We start from the raw sequence: 23,982 nt of genomic DNA on the forward strand, positions 1-23,982 counted from the left end.
TGTGTTATGACATACAGTTCAAGATTCTTTTTCTGAACCACAGATCATAGAGGAGGGAAATGAGAAGGAAGATGAAAATGAAGAGCCCAAACAAATAAAGGTTGTCTCTGTCAATCTGCGGCCTCATGACGGCATCAACTCAGATTATCCTTTCTGTATCACCCCTCAGCAGATTGTAAGTTTTAAGCAGCCTTAATTCCTAAATTATCTCATTTTTGTCTTTGCTATTTTCCATTTACATCAATCACAATATTGACTAGGATAATATATTAAGATATCAGCATTCCAACTAAATCAATTTTTTACTTTATTGCCATATATCACAAAAAATGCTTTTTTACGCTTGTCCCTATTATAGTATGCAAACATAAAACATATGCTAACTTCCACAACATACACGAGGGGGAGTCAAGCTAAAGTTAGAAAATGGGATTTATTAGAAAATGGAACGAATCTTAACAAAACTGCTCAGGTCATTTCTCAATGGAGTCTCCACCCTTCTAAATGCACTTGTGCCACCTGCCTGGCAGCGCCTGGATTACAGCAGAGTAAAAGGTTTTGTTTTGTCCTCGCAACCACTTGTGCACCCAAATTATTGAAAAGCACTACAGGCCGAGGGGTACACCAGTCACTCGTGCAAGTTACTGTGACTTGCTGGAGACCAATGTGAAGCCTGCTATTCCATCCAAGTGGCGAGGACTGCTGTCTCAAGGAGACCTTTTGTTAAAAGACAAAGACCACCTGCCCGCCCACACGCTGCTAAGAACACCAAGGCTTATCCGGAGAAACTGAAGCTTGAGGTATGCCACATCCTCCATTTTATGCCAGATTTTGCACAGTGTGATTTCCACCTTTTTAGACCACTAAAAACACATCTGGGTGTCGTCGATTTAAGACAGATAACGACGTGAAGAAAGCACGAGGGGTTATGAGGACAAGACAAAACTTTTTACTCTGCTGGAATCCAGGCACTTCCAGGCAGGTGCATTGAGAAGGATGGAGACTACATTGAAAAATGACATGAGCAGTTTTGTTAAGATTTGTTCCATTTTCTAACTTTAGCTTGACTCCCCCTCATATATTTCACAACAAAAACACTACATAAACGACTTGTTTCTGTGCTTAATAAAATGTACAGTATTCAGCAGTTCTTTAGTTCTGACTTTAATGTTAATGTCGCTCACAAGCAGCAACTCATCTAACCAGGGTGCCCAAAGCAACAGTCCAGAAAAAAATTTCAAAGCAATGTGACTAATAGGATAATGCAGACTGGAGCAGCCAGAGGCTCACTAGAGGACTGACATTTTGAGAGTTGCTGTGACATGGTGAATGAAGATTCCTCCCTAGGCAAGAAAACAGAGCATTTGGTGTGAATCTTATCTGATCTAGGCAGATGTTCCTATCAATGCTTAAGAAGCCTAAAGAAGCTTCAGTCTTTACCAATTTCATATTGTTATTGTTGTCATACATTCCCAGTTATTACCACACATTAAAACCTGCATTCCTAAAAACCTTAGAAAGGCAAAGCTAAGTGATCGCAGCTACTGCTTCACTAGCCCAGCACACCACAGTGTCGAACATTGCAAAGCCATTACAGAGGTGTAGAAGATGTGAAGGACATCACTTCTCACATTAAAGGAATGCAGTGTCCTAAGGAAAAACATCCTGCTCTGCCTTTTCTTATATAGTTCCTATGTGTTCCAAGGCCAGAGACACCAGGAATTATTATTTAAAGACAATGGGAATATATTTTTGTTGTTGTAAATGTTATGTATTTTTATTTTTATCATGGTATCAAAGAGCATCGATACGTTGCATGTTGGTTGAACATGCAAGTAAGAATTTCACAATAATCTGTAAGTGACAACTCTATTACTACTACTAGTAGTAGTTTACTCACAAAGCAACACACGAAGATAAAGTTCATAGGATCAATTAGGAGTCTACCAAACCAGTGTTATAAACTACAGAGTTTCTAAGCCAACAAAACTCCCAAAATTACTCAAAATGACCATCAAACCCTGGCTATTCAGAAAATAGGCCAATATTGTATTTTTATAAATGAAAGATTTATTGTTAAAAAAAGGATCAAAACAGTGAAGCTCTGAAGAATACAACACATAGAAGACAATGCCTTCAAAATAGGCAATCTTAATAGCAATCAGTCTCAATGCAAAATTCAAAGAATGTTCAACAGTCAGGGTGAAAGGTCACCAAAATCCAGAAAAATCACTATAATCAAACAGAGCAACAGACACAGTAGAACTCATCAGCACCACAATTGCATTGATAATGAACCGCAAAGGACTGTGGGTCTTCCTCAGCTTTTTTTGGGCAGAGGGTAGTCCCTTGTGGTAATGAGCAGGTATTCCTGTCTTTTGTGGAACCATCCACAAAACACAGAAGATATGTTTACTGTACATATAGAAACTAAGTAATCAACAAAGTTAACATAACAATGAACATAATAACATAAATGAGATTTCTGAACGCAGCAGGGGAAAACCTGGCTGAAACATGGCAACCAGGATGGGAAAGTAATTTGGTCCCATGTGGAACTGGTGTGGTCCTGATGCTTGTTATGGAGAACAGCAGTCAATCCATTCACACAAACAGTGGATTCAGGTATAACACAACAGCATACGATGTTTGGCAAAGAATAAGAGAATATTCAGATCATCAAGCTTGTTTAGTTAGTTAATGGCTAAACTACTAAAATATATCATCCATATACATTTTAAATCCTGTCAAAAGTTTCCACTTTAGCTACATGATCTGGTAGTTTGTTTCAGATTCCCACAAGCCTTTGCATGACAGAAATGATCCTAGGTTCCCCCACTAAGTATGTTATTCACTTTTTATATGGAAGAATTTTGAAAACCAGATTAACCATAGGGAGCATTGTTGAAAAAGCCCTAGAAGTGGCTTGGGTTATCCCGGACTGCAGAAAGAATTGAACGGGGTTTAAGGGATGCTCCCTGTCAGAACCAAACTGAGTTGAATTTGCTCATGGACTCAACCAGTAAGAAGACAAAGCAGCCAGGGGGCTTAGGGAGAAAGAACAAGAAGTGACGTGAAAACGTTCTGAAACAGGTAAAGCACCCACTAAACTGCCCAGGATTATGATATAAGATGAGCCCTCTAGGCTAGTTGTGGTTAATTTTTATGTCTTGTTTGTTTTACAGTGGGATGCAAAAGTTTGGACAACCTTGTTAATAGTCATAGTTTTCCTGTATAAATCGTTGGTTGTTACGATAAAAAATGTCAGTTAAATATATCATATAGGAGACACACAGTGATATTTGAGAAGTGAAATGAAGTTTATTGGATTTACAGAAAGTGTTTCACTAATTGTTCAAACAAAATCAGGCAGGTGCATAAATTTGGGCACCATAAAAAAGAAATGAAATCAATATTTAGTAGATCCGCCTTTTGCAGAAATTACAGCCTCTAAACGCTTCCTGTAGGTTCCAATGAGAGTCTGGATTGTGGTTGAAGGTATTTTGGACCATTCCTCTTTACAAAACATCTCTAGTTCATTCAGGTTTGATGGCTTCCAAGCATGGACAGCTCTCTTTAACTCACACCACAGATTTTCAATTATATTCAGGTCTGGGGACTGAGATGGCCATTCCAGAACGTTGTACTTGTTCCTCTGCATGAATGCCTTAGTGGATTTTGAGCAGTGTTTCGGGTCGTTGTCTTGTTGAAAGATCCAGCCCTGGCGCAGCTTCAGCTTTGTCACTGATTCCTGGACATTGGTCTCCAGAATCTGCTGATACTGAGTGGAATCCATGCGTCCCTCAACTTTGACAAGATTCCCAGTCCCTGCACTGGCCACACAGCCCCACAGCATGATGGAACCACCACCATATTTTACTGTAGGTAGCAGGTGTTTTTTTGGAATGCTGTGTTCTTTTTCCTCCATGCATAACGCCCCTTGTTATGCCCAAATAACTCAATTTTAGTTTCATCAGTCCACAGCACCTTATTCCAAAATGAAGCTGGCTTGTCCAAATGTGCTTGAGCAGACCTCAAGCGGCTCTGTTTGTGCTGTGGGTGGAGAAAAGGCTTCCTCTGCATCACTCTCGCATACAGCATCTCCTTGTGTAAAGTGCGAATGGTTGAACGATGCACAGTGACTCCATCTGCTGCAAGATGATGTTGTAGGTCTTGGTGCTGGTCTGTGGGTTGACTCTGACTGTTCTCACCATTCGTTGCTTCTGTCTATCCGAAATCTTTCTTGGTCTGCCACTTCGAGCCTTAACTTGAACTGAGCCTGTGGTCTTCCATTTCCTCAATATGTTCCTAACTGTGGAAACAGACAGCTTAAATCTCTGGGACAGCTTTCTGTATCCTTCCCTAAACCATGATGGTGAACAATCTTTGTCTTCAGGTCATTTGAGAGTTGTTTTGTGACCCCCATGTTGCTACTCTTCAGAGAAAATTAAAGGAGGAGGGAAACTTACAATTGACCCCCTTAAATACTCTTTCTCATTATAGGATTCACCTGTGTAAGTAGGTCAGGGGTCACTGAGCTTATCAAGCCAATTTGAGTTCCAATAATTAGTTCTAAAAGTTTTGGAATCAATAAAATGACAACGGTGCCCAAATTTATGCACCTGCCTGATTTTGTTTGAACAATTATTGCACACTTTCTGTAAATCCAATAAACTTCATTTCACTTCTCAAATATCACTGTGTGTGTCTCCTATATGATATATTTAACTGACATTTTTTATCGTAACAACCAACGATTTATACAGGAAAATAATGACTATTAACAAGGTTGCCCAAACTTTTGCATCCCACTTTATTTGATTTGCCTTCTTATTTCTTTTGAAATGTCATGTTTGTTCAAGTCTTTCATTGTTAATGATAATTATTTAAGGAAAGGAAGACAGATGTTTCCAAGTAGAGTTGTTATACTCCTTAATCATGCCGCCAGAGATTATTGATGTGTTGCGTGTTGATTAGCACATGTCACTTTACTCTGTATATGTAACAATAATTAACCCATAAATCTTATTTCCCATTTTTTAAGGTTGTTCCAGCAAATGGCAATGCTACCGTTCATGTTTCGTTCACTCCTTTGACCTTGGCGGAAGTAAATAAAGTTGAGTGTGTGGGATATGCTTTGGGCTTCATGAGTTTGGAGAGAAAGGTAATTCACATGCATTCCTTTTGACCTCAGGTGTCAAGTCAAACCCAAATCCTTGAGAGCTGTGGTGGCTGCGGGTGTTCAACACCAATATTTTAATTACAAGCCAGTTCTTGCTATTAATGGATTCAGTTTATTGAATTAATGAATGAAACCTTGCCCAGAGCTGATTTAAGCAGGCTCAGTGAAGAATGGATGCAATAATTGCAAGTTGTAAAATAAAACACAAGTTTCGTCAATACAGGTGTGCTGTGTCCCCGAGAAAGTCCAACGAGTTCAAGGATACGATCTAGAACCCCTGAGATTGGACCTGAACGGATCTGTCAAACCCTCATTGTGAGTTACAGACATATTCAGTTTAGCATTTAGTCCTGTAGTTTCTATTAATTAGTAGCTGAAAGCTACCTGTAGTTTTAAGTCATTAAAATTCTGTAACAAAGTCAAAATCACCAAATAAATGCTTTTGACAATCTGTTATAAATTATCTTTATTGTACTAACCACTTTATATTGCTTTTTAATGAGCTGGTACTTATTTCAAACTGAACTTTTACATTTTGAAAGAAATAAAAAAATAGAGCATTCTTATTTCTGCCATGTATTTCCCTTCATTCATTCATTTGTTGTTGTTCTATGACGTTAGTAGCTATAAACACCAAGAAGGAGAAGATCACCATGTCAAGTCATTGTCTGACAGCCCTGTTCTCCTGTATTATAACTTGTGCGTCTCCGGTGCTAATGCCATCCCTTTGATTGCAGGTTGACGGCAGAAATTGAAGATGAAGAGGGAGCAGTCATGTTTTTTGTGGCTGCCAGTGATTTAATACCAAAGGAGCCACACACAAAAGTAATATATACATTCAGTATTAAAATAAGATTTCATTTTTGTGTCTGTCATTTAGGTCACTAAAGGATCATATTTCCTATTTGTTTTTCTATTCAGTTATTTTATAAAGTAACCAGAGCTGGGGTGGCAAGTAATTGGTGCTAATCAGCGGCACATTCTCCCCGTTTTTATGTAGGTTTTCTCGTAGCACTCGGGTTTCCTAACATTGCAAAGTATGACAGGCTACATGGTGACACTAAACTGGCCCTGTGTGTGTCTCCATGATAGACTGGCAATCCATCCCTTGTTGATGCCAGGAGAGCCTTGACTTCCTTTGGACTGTACAAAGGAAGAAGTTACTTCAGAAAATGAATGAATGAATAAATTATAAAACAGTCCCTGTAATTAAAGCTAAGGCAAATGAAATATGGTTTACTTCATAAGGTTATAGTATTTGTGTACACTGTTTTTGACTTTAAATAGGTCTTTTCAATTCAATTCAATTCTTTATTGTCATGTGCACAAGTACCATGTACAATGAAATGCTTGTTTGCATGCGCCCCCACAGACAGTGAACATAGACAAAAAAAACAAAACACATAATAAATAAGTAAATAAATAAAACCAGAATCCTAGGAATAAATAGAGACAGTGGCTTCAGTGGTATCCTTCAAGCTAACTAGTAATCAGACATTATAAAGTCAATAAAGACAAATCCTAGACGTGAGTCTGCTCACTTCAGGTGCCATCACTACTGTCTTGCACACCCATCTGGACATTTTAGTCTGTTTATTGCTGAAATGTCTTCATGTGTGAGCCTATTGAACATTGCAAGCCTGCAAAGCACCCGTTTTGAAGTAGTACGTATCCATTGTTGTTTTTGATGTACTGACAATCTGTATGTATTTTCCAAGTAGCTAATGATAAGAATTTATGACAATGGGAAAGTTTGCTTAAAGTGTAAATATGACTGTTTTTTCTAAGCACTTAAAATTATACAATTATCAAAAATAGATGCTGTACAATATTTCCTTTCTGTCTTTTTACCTATTACCATCTAATATTTATCATGCTTTAAATGAAAGGAGTAATACTTTAAAGTAGCTGTATTAATATGTTGGCCTAAAGTAAATCCATATAATTGGTATAACCTTTCCTAAGACATTGTTTCAGCTGTCATCTCAGTATAATTCTCTCTGCATTTCCAGATTCTAACAGAGTCCATATCTACACGCAATCTGAAGCTAAAGAACTCCACCACGACGCCCCTGTTTTTCCGGCTCTTAGCCCCTGGCCCTTTCAGCATTGCCCAAATGAATCCAAAAGGAAGCATGAAAACGTCGCAGAGTGAAAGAGAAGAGGGCAAACTTCTGCTCCTTGAACCCTCGCACAATATGCAGGTCAGCGATATACCCTTACACTTAATATTTATATAAATGTAAACTTTCCATTGTTTAAAAATGAATAAATGGCAACACAACAATGTCAAAAAAAAAAAAAACTAGTGGAAAATACAGGAAAACCAACAACAATCTGATTGCAAAATTTGTATTTCAGCATGTATAAAGTGAGAAAAGACTGTCACTCATATTAGTAAACATATCATTAACAGTAATGATCGATTTAATATTAAAATATTAATTGATATTCAAAGTTTGCAGACAACACTGCTATCGTGGGCTGCATCAGGGGTGGGCAGGAGGAGGAGTATAGGAACCTAATCAAAGACTTTGTTAAATGGTGCGACTCAAACCACCTACAACTGAACACCAGCAAGACCAAGGAGCTGGTGGTGCATTTTAGGAGGCCCAGGCCCCTCATGGACCCCGTGATTATCAGAGGTGACTGTGCAGAGGGTGCAGACCTATAAATACCTGGGAGTGCAGCTGGATGATAAATTGGACTGGACTGCCAATACTGATGCTCTGTGCAAAAGAGGACAGAGCCGACTATACTTCCTTAGAAGACTGGCGTCCTTCAACATCTGCAATAAGATGCTGCAGATGTTCTATCAGATGGTTGTGGCGAGTGCCCTCTTCTATGCGGTGGTGTGCTGTGGAGGCAGCATAAAGAAGAAGGACGCCTCACACCTGGACAAACTGGTGAGGAAGGCAGGCTGTATTGTAGACATAGCACTGGACAGTTTAACATCTGTGGCAGAGCAATGGGTGCTGAGCAGGCTCCTGTCAATCATGGAGAGTCCACAGCATCCACTGAACAGGATCATCTCCAGACAGAGGAGCAGCTTCAGACAGACTGCTGTCACCGTCCTGCTCCACTGACAGACTGAGGAGACCCCACACTATGCGACTCTTCAGTTCCACCCGGGGGGGGGTAAACGTTAATATTATACAAATTATTGTCTGTCTGTTATACCTTCATTTTTAGCACTCTTTAATTTAACATTGTTTTTTATCAGTATGCTGACGCTGGAGAATGTGAATTTCCCCTTGGGATTAATAAAGTATCTATCTATCTATCTAATTCAGTTTACTTTTATTTACTTTACCAAACAAAGTACATATTTTACCAGCAAAAGAGTTTTCTCTGGTTGTCTGGATCAGTGGTATGTGTTTTAATAATAAATAATAATACATTTTATTTATATAGCGCCTTTAAGAACTACAACTCAAATTTAACAGAAGTCTGCTTGAATCTGACAGTAACATATTAGCTTAATGTTTTACTAAAGACATTTATGCAAAAAATAATAAGATTCAAATGCAACATTGCTGGATTTGCAATTCAATGTCCCAGATTTTAGCCAGTGTACTATAACAGCCCCTCAAGCATGAAGCTTGATTGAGAGCAAGCTGCCTGTCCACACTAATGCACGAGTCACTGCCTTGGTCAGTCACTGGCTCTCCAAGTTGACATCAAAGTGCGTTTAGAAGAGAGTCCTGCACAGTGACTGTGAGCGGCTTGACTTGGAGACAGACTGAGGCTGAAGAGGTGTTGCATATGAGAGGGAGAGTGAGAAAGGGGTGACTACAACAAGCAGATGAGAGTGGAGCAGGAAGGCATGGAACTGAAGCAAAAGTCGTTACCATCCGCAAGAAAGTCAGACGATGTGCCCAGTGGTGGTAGTTTTAAAACCATTTATCATGTACCTGAATATACTGATTTAGTAGGGCCAATGTTAGATATCAGCCTTGACTGTGTGGACCGCCGGGGCGCGTACAGCCACCCTAACCCGACACAGATAGACAGACACAAGTTCCAGTCCAGCACACACATTTTATTCATAGCTGAGGAGCGGCTTTCTCTACTCCCCACAGCACAGTACATAAAGCACCACAACATAGTCCTTCCTTCAGCTGCCAATTCCCAGTCCTTCCACCTCCACTTCTCCTTTGCAAGCTTCGTCCTTCTTCCACCCAACTCTGGCTCCCTGAATGGAGTGAGGCGGCTCTTTTTATGATGGCCCTGGGAGTTTTCCAGCTGGCTTAATTAATCGGACCCAATAAAGGGCTCTGCAGCTCCCCCATGGAACCCAACAGGGATGTGCCAAACTCCAACTCCCAGCACACAATATGAGAATCCATGGTGCCACAGCCACCCAGGTGAGCTGCCCTCTAGCATCCCGGGGAAGGTATTTCCTTGCCAATGCCTCCCCCTTAGTGCACTTCGTCAAACCATGACCTGCTATTTTAACTTTAGTTAAGCCCACTGAATGCCTTCTAATGCACACGTGTGTGATAGAAGAGATGAAGTAGCAGAATCATAGAAGGAATGAATATGTGGCAAAAACGTGCATGAACGGTGTGATGCACATTTAGAAATTCCTAAGAAGTATTTCAAGAACCTTGTTGAATCCACACCTCAAAGAATTCAGGCTAAAGGTGGTGAGTCCAGGTGCTAGATAAGGTAGACAATAAAATGGCCACTGAGTGTATATACAGTATAGTATTGTGTTGTTGCAAAACATGATAATTAATACTTTGTCTTAAATGACTGAACTGAGAGATCTTTAAAAAACACCAAATGATAAATGCAATAAAGTTGTGTGTATTTTGGTTTAGGTAAAGGTTGAGTTCCACAATTCCCTTGCACTGCTAACATATCAGAATCAGCCAAAGGATCTGCTCCCTCCTGGAGTCCAACTAATCCAGTATGAAAATGGGGAGAGGAAACTGCAGTTTGAGCAGCAGCTTACTGTGGAATACAGCAACAAAAGCACTCAGGTGAGAAAAACCATTTACTTCAAATACATAATGTAATGCTAAATTCTTCTATCCAGCCAACAGGTGCCTTCCAACTTAATGAAAAGCAACCTTTAATGTGGCCAGAGAACCTTAATGTGCTAAATGTTCAGGACTTTATACAGCCTTTTTTGCACCTGCTATAACTTCCCAACCTCTCAAAGATCATGTCAGTCTGATTTTTAAATGTTTTTTATTCCATGAGACAAACTGCCAAAAACACTGCTGATCTCATACAAAGGTGTCTATTGCTGTCTTGAGAAAAGAGGGCAAACTGGACCAGGTCAGAAAAAAAGGGAAAGGCGCAGAAGCACAACTATGTAAGAGGGTAAACATATCAGAGTATGCAGTCTGAGAAACAACAACCTTACTGGTCCTCCACTGGCTTCTTTTTCATGCACTCCATACACCAGTGTCATCTGCAACAAAGAAAAGACGACTTCAGGATGCTGGTCTAAGAGTCAGTGTTTCAAAGTAAAAAGCTATATCTGAAACTGGCAAACAAAAGATTAAAATGGGCAAAACAATACAGACATTAAACAGAGGATGACTAGAAAAACATTTTATGGTCAGCATCCCAGAACGATGTTTTCTCAGTTGTAGACAAAACTCGTATTTGCGGTGTATTTATGGAACAAACATTATGAAAGGCATTTGTTTCTCAGACTACATAATCTGATGTCCTTATGCAGTTTTGTATCCAGAACTTCTCTTCTCTCTTCTACCCTGGTTATATCCAGTTTGCTGTCTCCTCTCAAGACACCTTTGTATGAAATCTTCAGTTTCTTGACAATCTGTCACAAGGAATAACCTTTATTTTGCAAAAAAAAACAAAACAATAAACCGACTAATTTTAGCCATTTTTTAACCCGAAATAGAAGTTTAGCAATGTAGGTATGATGTAACCCAAGGGAACATTTCAGGGGTGCTACTGCAATTACAATGGTTTCTCTAGTACTTAGTTTTTATACATGACTGACTAAGGATAAGCTAAGGAAGTTGACCTTTGGGACACTTAAGGAATGGCTTCTGAAAATGGGGTTTTGCACTCATATGTCAATAATTATACATATATCTATAATTATATATTACAGTTACACAGTATATGTATATATATATATATAAAGTAATCCCTCGCTATATCGTGCTTCGACTTTCTCTGCTTCATTCTATCGCGGATTTTAAATGTAAGCACATCTAAATATATATCACAGATTTTTCGCTGGTTCGCCACTTTCTGCGGACAATGGGTCTTTTAATTTAGGTTACATGCTTCCTCAGTTTGTTTGCCCAGTTGATTTCATACAAGGGACGCTATTGGCGGATGGCTTAGAAGCTACCCAATCAGAGCATGTATTACATATTAACTAAAACTCCTCAATGATATAAGATATGCTTCCCGCGCGGTGCTTGATTGTTTGCTTGTCTCTGCCTCTCTCTCACCCTCTCTGCCTGATGGAGGGGGTGTGAGCAGAGGGGCTGTTTGCTTAGAAGATACGGACGCTCCTCTAAAAAATGCCGCATTATCGTGGTGCTTCGGCATACTTAAAAGCCCAAAAGCACGTATTGATTTTTTGATTGTTTGCTTCTCTCTCTCTCTCTCTGACATTCTCTGCTCCTGACTCGCACAGTCCTTTGAAGAGAAGATCTATTTGCATTCTTTTAATTGTGAGAAAGAACTGTCATCTCTGTCTTGTCATGGAGCACAGTTTAAACTTTTGACTAAAGGGTGTTATTTCATGTCTAGAGGGCTCTAATAATGCTAACAGTGTGGGAGAGTTTACAATGGCTTAAAATATATAAAAATCACCATACAAACATATGGTTTCTATTTCGTGGATTTTCATCTATCGCGGGGGGTTCTGTATCGCAACCCCCGCGATCGAGGAGGGATTACTGTATTGTGGTACCCGGATGGGGGTGGTACCCAGCCGGGACGCCCACGAGAACCAGTGGAGGGCTTGTGCCTCCTCCAGACCATGAGGGGGTGACTGCCCTGGTTGCTTCGAATGCCACGGGTACAGAGCTGGGAAGCTCAACCCTGTAGGGGCCTGTGGTCACCGTTAGGGCGCGCCCCAGTGCCTAGAGAGCCCTGGACCTCAGCACTTCCGCCACACCAGGAAGTGCTGGGGGGAAGAGGATCAGGGACACCCGGAGTGCTGCCGGGGATACAGCCGGCACTTCCGCCACAAGGGAGTGTCGGCGGAGGAGTGTCGGGAAGCACCAGGAGCACATCCGGGTGCTTATTTAAAGGGGCCACCTCCCTTCAGAGATAGACTGGAGTTGGGTGGAAGTGGACGAGACTTGTGTTGGAGAGGAGTAGAAGCAGCCTGAAGGAAAGAGGCACTGGAAGAGAGGCCTGGACTTTGGGGGATTGGTGCTGGAGGCACTGAGTTTGTGCGTTGAACCTTGTACATATTGTAAATAATAAATGTGTGTTGGGTGATGTTACGATGTCCGTCTGTCTGTGTCCGGGCTGCTTCTCACAATATATATGGTTGAATAGTTTACTGTCAAATAATGCAAAGAGTACACGACACGTGTTTCGCCCTAATTTTGGGATCATTAGGCGTACACACTTGAATGATCCGAAAATAAGGGCGAAACACGTGTCACGTGAAAAAAGTTTGAGATTTTTGGCATAATCCATTTTGGAATAAGGCCGTAACATAACAAAATGTGGAAAAAGTGATGCGCTGTGAATACTTTCCGTATGCACTATATATATATATATATATACACAGTATATACTGTATATATATTGTAATAAGGCGCTATATTAGTGCCCGACCTGGCACAGACTGACGCAGAGGCACGTACAAAATTAACACAAAGGCTTTATTAATTCTTCAGCTGTGGGACACTTCTTCCCCGTGCCACACAGCCCAACACAGTCCCAAAAGCACAGTTACACCACAACACTCTCTTCTTCTTTACCACCACTCCTCCTCCTCCTCCTCCCGACTCTGGCTCTCTGAGTGGTGGTGGCTGGCCTTTTTTATAACCCACCTGGAAGTGTTCCAGGTGCTTGACCACCTGGTCTTGATTGCACCTCCGGGTGGGGCTGAAGAATCGTCCAGCCAGGCTGCTGATTCCATGCAGCTCCCCCTAGCGGCCATCCGAGCCCCCAACCAGGCTGTGGAGGACTCCAGCCCCCATGGAGCCATGTGACAGGCTGGGGGATCACCGTCCGCCAGGGAGGCTGCCACCAAGCGTCCCGGGGGAGGTACTGAGCTGCCCATGATTGCCCCCCCCGGGCATGGGACCTGGCTTTCCGCCACTATATATATATATATATATATATATATATGCTGGAAACATTCCCCAGGGATTTTGGTCCATATTAATATGATATGACAGCATCACGCAGTTGCTGTAGATTTGTCGGCTGTACAGTCATGATGCAAATCTCCTGTTCCACCCAAAGGTGTTCTATTAGATTGAGATCTGGTGACTGTGGGGGCCATTTGAGTACCGTGAACTCATTTTCATGTTTAGAAATCAGTATGATATGATTTGAGTTCTGTGATGTGATGTGGTGAGTTACCCTAATGGAAGTAACCATCAGAAGATGGGTACACCGCGGTCATAAAAGGATGGATATGATTAGCACCAATACTCAGGTAGGCCGTGGCATTTAAATGATGCTCACTTGGTACTAAGGAGCCCAAAGTGTGCTAATAAAATATCCCCACACCATTACACCACCACCAGCAGTTGATACAAGGCAGGATAGATCCATTCTTTCATGTCAATGTCACCAAATTCTGACCCTACCATCTGAATGTCTCAGCAGTAACAAGACTCATCAGACCAGGCAATGTTTTTCCAATCTGCTGTTCTGTAATTTTGGTGAGCCCGTGTGAATTGTAGCCTCAGTTGCCTGTCCGCAGCTGAGAGGAGTGTCACTCGCTGTTGTCTCCTGCTGTTGTGTAGTCAGAGATGTCATTTTGCATACCTCAGTTGTAAGTAGTGGTTATTTGAGTTACTGTTGCCCTTCTATCATCTTAAACCAGGCTGGCCATTCTCCTCAGACCTCTGGCATCAACAAGGCATTTTCGCCCAGAGAACTGACACACACTGGATATTTTCCCTTTTTCAGACCACTCTCTGTAAACCCTAGAGATGGTTGTGTGTGAAAATCCCAGTAGATCAGCAGTTTCTGAAATGCTCAGACAAGCCCATCTGGCACCAACAACCAAACACACTTAAATCACCTTTCTTCCCCATTCTGATGCTTGGTTTGAACTTTAGCAGGTGGTCTTGACAATGTCAATAGGTCTAAATGCATTGAATTGCTGCCATGTAATTGGCTAATTAGATATTTGCATTAACAACCAGTTGAACAGGTGTACCTAATAAAGTGACGTGTGTGTATGTTGTGGAAGATCAGCCTCGGCACAGACAGGCAGACTCCAATGGTTCAAAACCCACAACATGTTTATTTACACTATTTACAAATAATCAGTCCCGCACACAACCCAGTGCCCCTGCACCACACACCCTCAAGTCCGGGCTTCTCCAAAGTTCTGTCTTCGCTGCCTCCACTCCTCTCCTCCGAGCTTCGTCCTCTTCCACCTGACTCCAGCTTATGACCGGAGGGAGGCGGCCTCTTTTATGGCCACCTGGACGTGCTCCAGGTGCCTCCTGGTGTGGCAGAAGTGCCGCATGAGCACCCGGAAGCATAAGTGCTGATGTCCAGGGCTTCACGGTATTCCGGGCGCCCCCTGGCGGTGACCACGGGCCCCTATAGGGTTGAGCTTCTAAGCTCAGTTCCCGTGGCCCCCCATACAAACCAGGACTGCTGCCCTCTCGTGGTCCGGGGGAGGCATAGTCCCTTTTTTGGTCCTTCTCAGCATCCCAGCTGGGCACAGCCCCCAGCCACCCGCCACAGTGTGTGTGTGTGTGTGTCTATATATATATATATATACTGCATAAATCTTTTGTAGTTTACAGTGAATATTTTGCAGCAAATTATTCTTTTTTAAATGTAAGATCATCTGTAGCATAATGAACACAAATGAGGAGAGTCGAGGCTGATTATTGTGGTTTTCTCTTCTGCAGTTTATACCTCTGTGTGCACACCTGGCATTGCCCACACTCCACATTTCTTCTCAGAAAATTGACTTTGGAATTTGCTTCGTGGGACAAATCAAAATGCTGGATGTCTTTCTGTCAAACAGAGGCAGATCTAACAGTTACTGGACAGCTATTTTAGGTAATATGGCTTAAAAATGTTATGACACATAAAGGACTAAAACTTTAATGTGGTTATATTTACTGAATAGATAACTTGACTTTTGTGTATTGATCTTAATGATGGGAAAAGACATGTAAGATAGGTCAAGTGGGGCGGGGAGGACTGAATGTAATGACAGGCTATGTTAAATCTGAACTGCTTTGTAATAATTATGATATCTCAACAGAATAAATAGGTCACGGGAGTTATGTTTTTTAGAAAAAAGGATGGAATTTAACAAGGAAATGAAGCCAACAAAAATGAGCATGCTACTATGTTGTCTTCAAACAGAATAGGGTAAAAAAAAAACAGATGCTACCATATCAAACATTTAAAGCAAAACAGCAAACTAGTAATAACAGTCAAAATTAATCAAAGCAAAAATCCTGAAACTGTATTGAATTTCATTCTCCTAATTAATGTCAACTTTCTTTGTTTTGTCTCAAACCCAATGTTTAAATAATTTAAGGCTGCATGCTTCATGCAATGAAATCCCAAACCATGTCCACATGACCTGCACCAGGCATCATAGACATAAGCGACATGGCTGATGGCATCAGAAAACACTACATATTGGCAAGAAAAAAAAAACATTCAAAATGGTGTCAAGATGGCATCATCATCATTATCATTATCATAAGGATACTATAAATAAATAGTACATAAGAAATCTTATAAAAGAGACGTGGCATTTTAGTCCATGAGACTCATTTTGTTTAGCTAATAACTAACCTGTCCCAATATCTCATCCAGATACTAAAAGTTGTCAAGGTTTTTGCTTCAAGTATACGTCTTGTAGTTTGCTACAGATTCCCACAACTGGTGACATAAACAAGTGCTTCCTGGCTTTAGTCCTAAATGCACTTCTCTTTAATTTCCACTGGTGTCCTAGAGGACATGATTTGCCATTTATTTAAAACAATTCAGCTTTATCTACCTTAGGAATTCTGAAGTCTTAGATTAGGTCTCCACACAGTCTCTTCTTCATGAGACTAAACAGGTTTTATTCTCTGAGTCTGTCAGAGTAAGACGTTTCCTTAAGTACTTTGTTGCACTCCTTTGCTCAACTTCAAGTGCTGCTATGTCTTTCTTGTAGCATGGTGGCCAGAACTGTGCATAATACTATTTAGTGCATTAAATTGATTAACCATAATGTCCCTTGATGTACAGCAGTTCAGCAGTTTTTACAATATAACTGAACATTTTACTTGCTCTTTTTTATTGTTTCTGCTCATTGCTTTGACGATGAAAATATGCCAACATAAGCCACTAAATCTTTTTCAGCGGTTCCTTTAGGACCGTGTCTCACATTTTGTATTTATAATTGATGTTTCCTCTGAAAATCCTTGGGTACCATTGATTTGACTTTGTGTCGAATGAGCAGTTGCTCATGGAGTCCTGAATGAGGCACATTAGTTGCATTGTGAGGGAGCGTCAGTTATGACACCACGGCCATGTGGCGCATTTCCCCAAGGGTGATCTGGCTTGTAAGATCCTCATTGTTGGGGACCCGAAAGGCTGGACCAGGCCCAGGGGTCGCCCACGTAACACCTGGCTGCGGTAAATAGAGGGTCATTTCCAGAGGGTGGGACTGGACCGCGTGTCTGCCTCGGGGGTTGCAAACCGGGATCCTGAGTTGTTTCATCGTGTAGTGGGTGAGGCAACGCACTGTACCAGTGCATGCTCCCCAACTTGACTTAACTTGACTTGTTTCCTCTGCCCACTTGTAGAAACAAACAATGATATAAACATGCTAAAATCTCCAAAGCATAATAGGCCAGATGTAGATATGTAAAACTTATAATATTGATAATAATAGTATCAGTAGTGTACAAAATGTGAAAATTAACATCTGCATGTCTGACAAATGTACAACAGATTGTCAGTGTCTGGCACCATGATAAACAGGAATGTATTATAAAAATACATAAAGAAACTACAAATTACCTCACCTGATATACTGTATATACCCTTCACCTTTTCCCCACTTATTTGGTTTTGCTCCCAGTTTCTAAAAACCTTGTGGGAATAAAATCTTGTTTAAAACTCCAATATAATTATTTGGACTTTGCCCCTTACCCTCTTTCCTCATGGTGCTTATTTCAAACTACACCCTTTATGTATCTTTTGCCGTTGCCTCTGCCTGTTTCCTTATAGGTTTAAAGGGTCATTATTGTCATGTGTACAAAGTAGAGTGGAATTCCCCAAAGTACTATCATGATTTGAGAACTGTGTGCAACTGTCTGGGAAAACCCTTTACATTTCTGCTCTTCTCTAGATTTTATTTTTGTTTTCTGTTTTTGTACCTTAATACTTAAACCACGTTTTTGACCTTTGGCTTTTGTCATAATATATCTGTCCAGTCATACAGTATGAACCTTTTGGCTGTTGATTAACGTTGGGGGGCTACCATGGCTCCCACTGGTCAGCACCTACTCTCATGTGTTGTGCTAAGCAAGTGGTACACCTCAGAGGAGTGGGTGCAAAGCACAACTATGACAGAAGGTTTTTAAAGTATTGTATAGTGCGATGAACTTACAGAGTGGAGACGTAATGGTGCACTCCAGAGAGTATGTTACTAATGCATTCATAACGGGTTATAGTTTAAAAGCCTGTTTCCAGGACACTCTCCAAAATAGGCCTCTTAAGCTCTGTTCCCGGAGGGTTGGTTCCTTAAAAATAATTTGACTAAAATATAATCCCTGCTTCATTTAATTAGAAGGCTCAGCCCTGCTCTCATTCTGCCACATCAGAAATTACTAGTGCTGTATATTTTCCTCCTCTGAGAAAAATCAGAATGAGAGTGGCTCAATATCCACTTCCCCTTTTATTTCTTTATAAATATTACAATGCCATTAGCTGGTTTATAATAAACACACACAGACACATTAAGGTAATCCTACTGATGGTCGCCCATTCACTGGCTGCGGAATAAGAAAAATGAAACTTGTAATCTCCCGACAAAAGTTTACAAAAGTAAAGCAAAAAATGTACTGCATGAATTTACTGTTAAACACTTTTTAATAAACATCCCTTTGATATTGATGGAGTAAAACAAACACCACTCTTAATATCTATGACTGTAGACAGGGTGCCACTAAGCCAGACTTAGAAAACTAGAACGGAGTTTGAGTCCCTTCTCCATATAAATAAAGGAGTGTGGATGTATGGTGGTCTGTCCATGGTGTCACCTGCTTTGTGTGAGCATTCAAAAAAAAATTTTTGTGTCTTGTGCTATTATGATTTTTGTTTATTTTACCATTTTTAGTATTCACATCAAAATCACTGTCCTTTGGTTTACTGATTGCTATGATGCTAAGTGCTGTTAAGCAATATGAGCTGAAAGCCATGCGGCATGTAACATCATCGAGGCTGGCCATGTTGAGACCGTGCAGAAGGTTAAAGGGAGTCCAAACTTTGTTTATATGAAATACTATGAAAGAAGAATCAATTTATTGGGCAAAAACCTTAGCTCAGTTTTGACTTTGAGCTTAGTTTGACAATCTCAGATACTTAGTGTTTTGACCCTTGCTATAAATGATAATTTTGTTGGTATGTCACCCAGTTGCCACTCTCAGTAATGATTTTCTTCACTGGTTTAGTACACACCTTATAAATACATCATCTGTGATGTTACCTGGGGTCATCGGGTGTTTTGGCTTATATTCAAGTAGCTTGTGTGGTCCACGGATACCCCCATTCGATCTCAGTGTCTTCTCTGTGACGCCCTGTGATAAACCGATCTCACACCATTCGCTTGTGTCCGCCTTGTAGTCACTGTTGCCAAAGTATCTTCTATATCTGTACAAAATAAGTGTTTTTAACAAGAACATGGGGGCACAGATGGGAACTTGTTGAGGGTAAATTTTGCACAAACAGGACATTTTTTTCATCACACAGAGAATCGGACACATACAGAATACGTTACCAAGTAGAGTGGTAGGCAGTAGGACATTGAAGATGTTTAAAGCTCAACTTGATGCCATCCTGGAGAAATAACTGAATAGGACTTAGCTGGTCTAAATGGCCTGGTCTTGTCAAGATTGTTTAATTATTCTGATGCTTTATAGAAAATACAGACCTAAAAATTGGATAGATCGTTTTCAAAAGAATATGGGGCTCCTTCTTTTTTATTTCTGTGCAAATGCATCTGTTTGTCTGATATGACTTGAATTGCTCAGCTGTTGTACTAATATTTTGCATTATTATGATGGTTGACAACCTCCAGGACACGCCACTGTATTTGAGATGTTACTTGACACCATCATTGCTTGAATCTTTAGTGTATCCCTCTTCATAGCCTACTTAAACCCAATAATCCTGGTCACTTTGGTTACATCTACCCACAGTTTTACTAAAAGGTACCCTCCTAAGTTGTAGGAAAATACATAATTGTTATAAATACTTAAATTCACTCAAAGTTTCAAAAGCGGAACATATACAGCATGTAATGTACATACTGTATAAAATATGTTAAAATCTCTACTGCCACATTCCTCAGTCAAGTGTGTCACGGGTACTTTCTGTTTTAATTTTCATTGATTTCTTCCACATGACACCCCAGAGCATTCTGAGAAGGATGGTGTCTTTTCAATTTCTCCTATCAACGGGACTCTAGAAGCCATACCGACTCACATTTCTACAAGTCGAGAGACCCTGCAAGTCAGCTTTACTCCGAGGTATGTCCATACTTTTAGCATGTGACTGCATAAAACTGTACTATCAACATTGCTTAACTGTGACCACAAGATATTATGTCTATACTACGTCTTACCAAAAACTGGATAGCATTTGTTGTGAAAAAAATTAATACAAATTATGGAACATTGAACCGTGTGTGGATTCTACTATAATCTGCTACTGCTTAAAAAAAAAAAGAACACAGTAATTGTAAAAGATGAGCAAGCGATAGCATCCCCAGACTAAAGGATGTGTAATACACCTCAAAAGCACTGATAAAATCTCTTTAGCAGATTATTTCATTTAAATAGTGAATCACGTACTTGTGGAAATCCATCCATCCATTATCCAGCCCGCTATATCCTAACACAGGGTCACAGGAGCCAACACAGGGCGTAAGGCAGGAAACAAACCCTGGGCAGGATGCCAGCCAACCGCAGGGTACACACACACACACACACACACACTAGGGACCATTTAGGATCACCAGTGCACCTAACCTGCATGTCTTTGGACTGTGGGAGGCAAGCAGAGGACCAGGAGGAAACCCACGCAGACACGGGGAGAACATGCAAACTCCGCACAGAGAGGACCCAGGAAGTGAACCCGGGTCTCCTAACTGCAAGGCAGCAGCTCTACAACTGCGCCACCGTGCCACCTCTTGTTGAAATCTCCTTGCTTCAATCTCTGCTACCATCGCTAAGCTCAGTTTATCAGTTGGCAACTTTTAAATTCCATGTAGAGATGATTTCTTGGGTCAGGTATAAAACTTGAAAACTTTTGGGACTTTTTAAGACTTTTCAAAACTTGTCAAATTTTATTTTTCAAGTACATGAGATTTTCACTTCTCTTTCTATAAAGGAGTGCGTCCTAATTTCCAACCTAAAAGTAATTCCATCTAATGTGCGTTTGTGGTGAGTATGAGATTAACTATTTAACTGAACACAAATAATGCTTGATCATCTTATTCTTGTGATCTGTGGTGTAGCAATGGATTGTGCAGATTGTGCAAAGCACAAGAGCCTATGAGTTTGGGTGACCCACTCAGAGGCGTATAGCTTTAAAAACAAATTGAATAACTTAGATCACTTGCACAGTTCATTGCGTTAATAATTCACAGTTCCAGTGATATGTGTGCACCATCGCCAGGCAAGTCCAATCCAATCCATGATGATATTACATATTCGGCAGGCCTACAGTTTGCATGAATTTAGACTTCGGGAGTTCGGAGGCTCGGAGCCTAATCGAAGGAACAACATGTCCTAGTCCACCGTACAGAGAATTGCACATTCCCAAATCTGGTGACCTTTGCCGTGCCATAGCGGATGTGAACAGAAGTAGTTTTGAAGGACGTCACATGAATAATGTAAAAATACATATTTATCGTAGATAATTGTTACTTTTGTACTTTGATTTGATGTCAGCAGTTTTCCAAATTCAAATTCATAAACGGTAAATCATAGAAATTCTGTTGTTAAGTTATGATCCCCATTAGTCAGCAAACGCCAACTATTATACTCTCACCAAACGACACCATGTCAGCCAGTAGCAGTAGATCCGGAAAATATTATAAGAGTGGTGCTGCTAAATGTAAGGCATGCCTGCAACAGAAATTGAAAAGCGCTAAGCTTACCAAGATTTCTACCTTCCTCAAAACTGAGCAAGGACCAGCAGTGGTAACTGAGAATGCTGATGCTGGTGAATCATCACAAGCAGGTTATGCAGACAGTGCAGTGAGTGAAATGTTTGCAACTATCAAGTGTGGAAGTAGCGATACAATGGCTTCAGATCAGGTGTTATCTGCTGAAACCATTAAAAATTGAGAAATTACTAAAGACAAACAAGTAATATATATGACCAAGCAATTTCCTACAGACAAGGCAAATTTCTTGGAACCATTGACACCTCACTTTAGGATGTCCATTTTCTCAGAACTTGTGTAAAACAGGTCGATTGTGTAGTAGTATCCTGTCTACCGGTGTTGTTGTTTTAATTTGTTAAAAAATTGAAATGGCTTCATTTTATACCACAGAACAGTTTCTACTTTCTAGCTTACATTACATTTTAATCATCTTCCTTCACAAAGTTGTCTTGGAAAAGCAAGCGGGTCCACATCTTACATATATTTATGTACTGCTACTACCCACGCCTCCCACATTCCATTCCCACAATTTATTTTATTTCTGCTAACTTACAGCTGCCCTAATAAAGTGATTAAAAAAGTTATTACAAATTCCATTTAGAGAGCAGGTTTGTCTGTCACCAGTATGTCATCTAATAGTGTCAAGGACACAACTGCCCAGCCGGCCCCTAGGATCTGGTGGTGAATAAATTACTAACAGTTATGCTAGACAGGAGGGACCCACCTCAGGGCACTGCACAGGGGCCTTCAGCAAGCCAGCTACACCACTGCTTGTGATGGATGCACTTGTTGGCTGTTTATCTTTACAAGATGAGATTTGTGTGACCACAATGCAGCACCTCTGAAACTAGTGGGGTCTGCCAGTTATTTCACTTCACTTTGTCTGCAGTCTCTAAACTGCCCGATTGACTTATCACACACTTTATCAGTGATGTTTGGTTTCACATGACAAGATTAGCTGGTGACAACTGAGCTTTTATTAGGTTTGGAACATTTAATATAACTTATAAGAGATAACATCAAGAGTTTCAATTGCTGCAACATCTACAGTCTGAACAGTCCACCATTAAGGGGTAAGCTGAAAAATCAACCGACAAAAGCCACACACCTTGACAAACCTGTGTGTTTATACACAAATGCACACTTCAATAAACTAACACTTGACTGGAATGTGGACCACAAATGATGGCTTCATTCTACAGAACAGCAGGAATCATGCTGAAAGCTGAGCTGCTATTTACTGCTTTACTCTAGTTAAGGCGCCTTTAAACTACAAGCCATTGTATTGCTGTATATCACTTTTTTCTGTTTAAATATTGCTATGCAACAAGGATCAGGACTGAAATTGTTACGTGAGGTCCTAGGTTTTGCAAGCTTTTTTAATTCAAATTACACAGACAGAAACCAAGAGATGTGTTTTACAGTGTAACTGTTAGCTCCTCTCTCACTCAAATCTAGAAGCAGATCAGCAGTCTGAGTGAGAATACTTGGAATGTACTGAGCAGAAAAAGCAGTTGATATCTTGATCTCATCCTGAGCAAGGATAAAAGGAATAAAAATTCAGCTCTTTTGCTTTTCTAGCAAGACCAGAAAACCATTCAAATCAATTATAGCATAGACATATCCCAGTTTTACAAGCTATGTGATTCTCAATTGCTTTATTTTGTTTTTGTCTTACAGGAACACTTCACCCAAAAATGATCGATTGTTTTAATATGTTACCAGTGTCTTCCTCTCATTCATTGGTCAAGAGTCCTATCTTCAATTTAAAGAGCCATTCCCTTGAGGCTTTAGGTTTCATGTGTATGATGTGTGCTTATAATTCCAGAAGTATCTATTTAAATATTTTAGCAAAAAAAGCATACACTTTACATGTTTTAAGTATCTGACTGGATAACTTTCATATGAATTATGCAACACAAGTGATGTGAAATTTTTTTGTCTTTTTTCCCTTTGGATGTTTTTCACATTGTTTCTACAAGAAAACATGAGATTAACAATTTTTCTGTGGCCTTAACTACAAACTACAGGAGGAAAGTAATACATACATTAAAAAAAAATGTTTGGGTGGAGTGTTCCTTTATAGTGAGTTTGATTTCGTTACATTGATTTAAGTCCAATTACCAGAACCTGAGCCCACAGCAAAGTGTAAGGAAAAGTGTTAATAGGAACTTAACTTAAAGTCTGTATTAATTATTGGCTTTGTGAAAAGTGTAACAAACTAATACAATTT

General features: G+C 40.3%; 1 protein-coding gene across 3 annotated transcripts in view; it reads left to right on the forward strand.

Annotated features, from left to right (window-relative positions):
- The window catches only part of dlec1 (DLEC1 cilia and flagella associated protein), a 124,769-nt gene that overhangs the window by 98,659 nt on the left and 2,128 nt on the right, over positions 1-23,982 (forward strand). For all 3 annotated transcript variants that reach the window (XM_039753705.1, XM_039753707.1, XM_039753706.1), the window contains exons 32-39: positions 44-175; positions 5,045-5,164; positions 5,406-5,497; positions 5,920-6,007; positions 7,195-7,386; positions 10,009-10,170; positions 15,253-15,406; positions 19,992-20,106. In XM_039753705.1, coding sequence (XP_039609639.1) covers positions 44-175; positions 5,045-5,164; positions 5,406-5,497; positions 5,920-6,007; positions 7,195-7,386; positions 10,009-10,170; positions 15,253-15,406; positions 19,992-20,106 — 1,055 coding nt within the window. The remainder of the gene's footprint in view (positions 1-43; positions 176-5,044; positions 5,165-5,405; positions 5,498-5,919; positions 6,008-7,194; positions 7,387-10,008; positions 10,171-15,252; positions 15,407-19,991; positions 20,107-23,982) is intronic.

Source organism: Polypterus senegalus, chromosome 5 (genome assembly GCF_016835505.1).
Source record: "Polypterus senegalus isolate Bchr_013 chromosome 5, ASM1683550v1, whole genome shotgun sequence".
Classification (NCBI taxonomy): Eukaryota; Metazoa; Chordata; class Cladistia; order Polypteriformes; family Polypteridae; genus Polypterus; species Polypterus senegalus.